The 5,437-nt window shown below is 50.2% G+C and overlaps 1 protein-coding gene across 1 annotated transcript in view; it reads left to right on the forward strand.

Annotated features, from left to right (window-relative positions):
* Positions 1-2,522: 2,522 nt before the first annotated feature.
* adarb2 (adenosine deaminase RNA specific B2 (inactive)) overlaps positions 2,523-5,437 on the forward strand; it is a gene marked incomplete at its 5' end in the record, with an annotated part of 512,623 nt that continues 509,708 nt past the window's right edge. Inside the window, 2 exons of the mRNA XM_084325586.1 lie at positions 2,523-2,598; positions 3,663-4,630. Of these exons, the coding sequence (XP_084181712.1) occupies positions 2,523-2,598; positions 3,663-4,630 (1,044 nt within the window). The remainder of the gene's footprint in view (positions 2,599-3,662; positions 4,631-5,437) is intronic.

Here is a 5,437-nt window from a genome sequence, read left to right on the forward strand (position 1 = left end):
GAATTCGGCTATAGGGCGACAATAATGTGGTCAAGAGGCATGGTTTCTATCTTGAGCCTTAACTGGCGTGGTTTATTATTCACATGGCAGAGCAGTAATACTACAGGTCTTCTCTCACTGAGAGACTGGGGGAAAGAGAAAGAAGTGGGAGGAGACACCTCTATTTATACTCGCCACCTGGCGGTGTTCCTGAGTGTCTCCGCCTAGAGCGCCCTCTAGTGGAAACAGTTATATATGCAGTTAGACAGTTACTAGTGGAAACAGTTATATATGCAGTTAGACAGTTACTAACAATCCTACACAGAACCTCTGCCTTCAACATAAGTTACATCAAAGTATTCCGCAACATTACGCTCAACTGTTAACCGTTTGAACTCATTTGTTGCATCATAATAGCCTGTGTGTGTAGCTGTAACACAGTCTCTGTTGAGCCCTGTAACCCTCTTCTCCTGTGATGCTTGCTGGAGTGAATGATCAGGCTACATTACTGATCAAATACGGATAAAGATGAAAGGTGATTTTGGCAAATTCAGTGTGTGTGTGTGTGTGTGTTAGGGCTGCCCCCTCTCAGTTGATTAGTCAGTTGTGTTAACAACTGGTGTAACACAGACAGAAAGAGAGTACGTGTGTGGACATGCATGTTCGTAACCGGGTCAACATGTCCATGGACGACCGACACTTCGCCCTACATACAGCACCAAGACAGACGGTACCTATATGCCAGAGGACGACCGCTCAGCGGTCAATACCGTTATCCCAGAGAGCTCATACAGCTCTCTAAACTGACCCAATGGATCACAGATTTCCTGACAGACGACATGAGACGTGAGGCTGGGTAAAGCACAGAGCTGTGTGCTCTCTCCCCTGCTCCAAGCTCTCTATAATACCAACAACTGCATCTCCAAGGACCCATCATTAACACTATGATGACCAGACTTCCATCCCACAGCGATGAGTCTGCGTACAGACGGGAGGTGGAGCAGCTGATGGTCCTGGTACAGTCAGAACAACCTGGAGCTAGACGCTCAGAAGACTTCAGAGCGCTATCCCTGGGGAAATTACCTTACCGTCTTCTCCAGAGAGAGACAAGAAGATAGATACCAGTTTCCTCTCCGTGTGTTCAGTAGAAAGCTATCCGGCTGCACGTTAGCCTAGCTTAGCACAATGAATGGAAGCGGACATGGCTGGTTAGCCTAGGCATTGTCCAACTAACACCTCTCCCGAAGGCTAACCAGCCATGTCTGCTTCCATTCATTGTGCTAAGCTAGGCTAACGTGCAGCCGGATAGCTTTCTACTGAACGCACAGAGAGGAAACTGGTATCTATCTTCTCGTCAGAGTCTGAGCGGTTTCCAGGAACCACCATAATTATCCTGGGATCTCAAGTGGGAGGCCAACATCAACTCCACTGCAAAAAAGGGCTCACCGAAGGATGTTCTTCTTGTGACTAGCTAGCTGCAGAAGTTACACCTGCCACAGGCAACGATGGTCCAATTCTACACGGCATATTATTGACTCCATTCTCACTCTGCCTAAAATATGATCATTGCTGATCCCTCACACCCTGGACACCACATCTTCCAAGCTCTCCACCCGCAAGGAAGCGGACTGCGGACTGTGATGACTAAAACAACATGACTCGGGAACCGTATACCTTACCCCGAGCTGTGGCCCTCATTAAACAATGTGTTACACACTGTTTAATGTATCCCCCAGACCTCCACCACATATCAGCCCTTAGCACCTTATTACAACTGCAACCCTTCTACCTCTGTATATAGGTTCTGTATAAAAACACTCTTGCATCACTGCCCCTTCACATGCAATATAGTTCAGCCTCTCACAAAGACTGTTTATAGACCCCGTATATATCCTGTACAGTAAAGATATTCTGGCCACCACTGCAAATACTCTGTATATTATATTTATTGTGCCTGGCTGTCACTGTATATTCTGTACAGCAGGTACGCCTCTCACATTCAGTTTATTGTATCCCTGTCCCACTGCATATGCACAGTATCTCCTTGTATTGTTTAATATCTATTTTCTTTTCTTTTTCTTTTTAATATGATTCTAGATGTGTTGTTTTTGCCTTCCTTTCATGATCAAGCACTAAGCCACATTTCTTATATGAGTTTAATGTACTTGGCAAATAAACATGTTTCTGATTGTGAGTAACTCTTTATTGTGTGCGTGTGTGTGTGTGTGTGTGTGTGTGTGCGTGCGTGCGTGCGTGCGTGCGTGCGTGCGTGCGTGCGTGCGTGCGCGTGTGTGCGTGTGTGCACGCTCCCGTGCACGTGCGTCAGAGTCAATAAGAGCGAGAGAAAGAGAGCTGTGTTTGCGCACAAGCTCATGTACACATATGCATGTGTATATATATATATACACAGGAATGTTGTGCCACTGTGTGTGTGTGTTTCGTGTCGGGCGCTCGGATCGATAAAACCATCAGGACCTCACGGCCGCTGCCCTCCTGTTGACTCCTGTGCGTCTCTTGTTTTTTCTCCTCCAGAGAAAGTCAGTATGCTGTCGGCATTGATCGCTCCCTTCAAGTACATGAGCCCGGGGACCAGCAGCACAGAGGACGAGGACAGTTTAAGTAAGCTCTCTCTCTCTCCCCTTCACTTGTCAGCACGTATAGTGTTAACTCCATGGGTTTAATATGACAATCATCCCTCCATCAACCCCCTTTATCAGTTTTGATATCTCTCTTACACGTCTGATGGTGTGAAAATCCCCACGCGAGCTGTCAAATATTAATCTACATATATGTTTTGCGATGAATAAGTCATTATGTACTTAGATACTAATAGGATTCCACTGCTGTTCGTGAAACACGACGGCACAATGGGGTCTGATCCAGTTAGGCTGCTGCTGCCACAGTCTTCCCCCCCTGCCTGCCTGCCTTTGTGTTGCCACTACATATCATCCCATTGACATTATCGCATCGAGATCTGAATGGCCTATTTTCCGTTCATCATCTCCCATCAGAAATGCAATATGCCCCCCCCCCCCTGTAACTAGGTTTGAAGAGCGTGTCACAACTGCTCTGAGTTGCTCCTCATGGAGGACAGAAGTGTGAAATAAACCATGGCTGCAGATGCTCCTTTTCATCTATCCTCTCAGGGTGTGTGTAGCACTCAACCCCCCCCCCCCCCCCCTACTGCCCCAAATCCCAGAAGGGATTGCTGCTTTGCATTGGGCCACACAGGGACACAAACGTTTCCCCCCACTTACACGCCATAGATCCAGAACCAATTTGGAGGCAGATTACAGAATGATTTGGCAGATAATGTTGCCAATTTTTTGGGAGGATTTGGATTTAAAAACACTTAAATGTGATGGCCCGCTCTGTGTGAACAATGTGACTGTCCGCACGCAGGGGGAGAGATGTAGATTTATTCATTACAATTTCATTGTGTATCAAGTGGCTCAATCTGCCCCGGGAGATTCCCCCTCGACTCGCTTCATTCTGTGCGGAAATAAATGGGAATGTCTGCACACATCAAATAATGATGTGTGCATACTTGGCTCTTTTTTTGTTCTGAGCTAGTCTTTTATCCCTCTCTGAATTACTGTGCTGTACTCTGAATTAGTGAACTGTACTCTGAGTTACTGAATCGTACTCGTCGTTATTAATCATTTTCCCCTTTTGTGTTTCAGGCACCAGCAGTACAGAGGTAAAAGAAAACCGGAACGTCGGGAACCTAGAGGACCGCGCCATTGGTCCCGGCGAGCGCCAGTCGATCTTTCGATCCGACGCCTCCAGGGGCGGCGCCGCCACCGGTCTGAAGAGGAAGCGACCGCTGGAGGAGGAAAACAACGGCCACCTGTGCCAGCTCCGCCTCGTCTACAAGAAGCTGTCGTGGTCCGACGCGCCGAAGAACGCCCTGGTCCAGCTCAACGAGCTGCGGCCGGGCCTTCAGTACCTCGCGGCCTCCCAGACGGGCCCGACCCACGCTCCGCTCTTCTCCATCGCCGTGGAGGTCAACGGGCTGACCTTCGAGGGCACGGGCCCCACCAAGAAGAAGGCCAAGATGAGGGCCGCCGAGCTGGCCCTCAAGTCCTTCGTGCAGTTCCCCAACGCCCCCCAGGCCCACCTGGCCATGGGGAACCTCTCCAACCCCTCGGCCGACTTCACCTCGGACCAGGCCGACTTCCCCGACACGCTCTTCAAGGAGTTCGAGTCGTCGTCGACGTGCTCCGACGGCCTCTCCCTCTGCGGCTCGGCGGCCGAGAGCGAGCTGCTGTCCAGCGAGCTGCTGAGACACGGCCGGCTGCTCCGCCACACCCTGGACCTGATGGTGCAGGCGCAGCAGAGGCTGGGGGGCGACATCGTCCCGGAGCCGCCGGAGGCGCCCAAGAGCCCCGTGGCCCTGCTGAACGAGCTGCGGCCGGCCCTGCGCTACGCCTGCCTGTCCGAGCGGGCCGAGGAGGGCCGCCGGCTACGCAGCTTCGTGATGGCGGTGCGCGTCGACGGGAGGATATTCGAGGGCTGCGGACGCAGCAAGAAGCTGGCTAAGACCCAGGCGGCGCAGTGCGCCCTTCAGGCCCTCTTCAACATCCGGCCGGCCCCCGACGGGAAGACCAACCTCAAAGCCAGCAGGAAGAGATGCCCTCATTTACCCCAGGTGAGTTCAGACATGTCTCTCCCGGGGGTTCGCCCTTCAGCACCGGCGTCGTTGGCAGCCACTTGGCTTCCTACGGAGACCTGTAATGACCAAAACAGCGGGAGCAGAGCAGAAACGTACAGAGTACATCCCGGCGAATAATTAAAGAGGAAGGGAGATAGGAGGCTATAGGGAGAGCGGGAGATGAAAGGCAGAATACTGGTGGGGCCAGAGAAAGGGGGTCATGTGTAAGCAGGCTGACGTTTTAACTGTTTGGCTAGAAAGTGTATGAAACACATATTGCAAATGTGTGAATTGTTGCGTATGCGGCGCGCCTGGGCTTTGGGTAAACAGAAGCTGCTTGTTGATTATTCAAACGGAAAAAGGGATGTAAATGAAGCAGATTGTTGTTCAGAGAAGTCGGCATAGCTCCCAAAAACGTTCTGGTTTTTCTTCTCTCCTCCCTTCATGTGTTTGTAGAGCTATAATTGAGAGAGTTTTGTAATTTTGCACAATCTCTTGTTTTCTCATGTGTAGCATCTCAGTGTCTACAAACATTAATTCAATCTGTTGCCCAAAGGAGACAGGAAAGCAAAAGTCCAAATCGACAAACGAACCCGCCGAGCCCAATCCCGTACTCATTTACTCAGATATGTAAATGGCAATCGGAGCGAGGAAACAGTTATTTCTTTTGGTGAAGAACTCGGAGAGGGAAATTGGAAAAGCCTTACGGTGGCCGCATTGGCTGCACGCTTGAAACTCCATTTCTGCAGCAGAGAATGTCATCTAAACGTAAAATGTACCCTGAGTTGATTGTCTGTGAAGTAA

The sequence above is a fragment of the Notolepis coatsorum genome, assembly GCF_963971535.1.
Source record: "Notolepis coatsorum genome assembly, chromosome: 12".
Lineage (NCBI taxonomy): Eukaryota > Metazoa > Chordata > Actinopteri > Aulopiformes > Paralepididae > Notolepis > Notolepis coatsorum.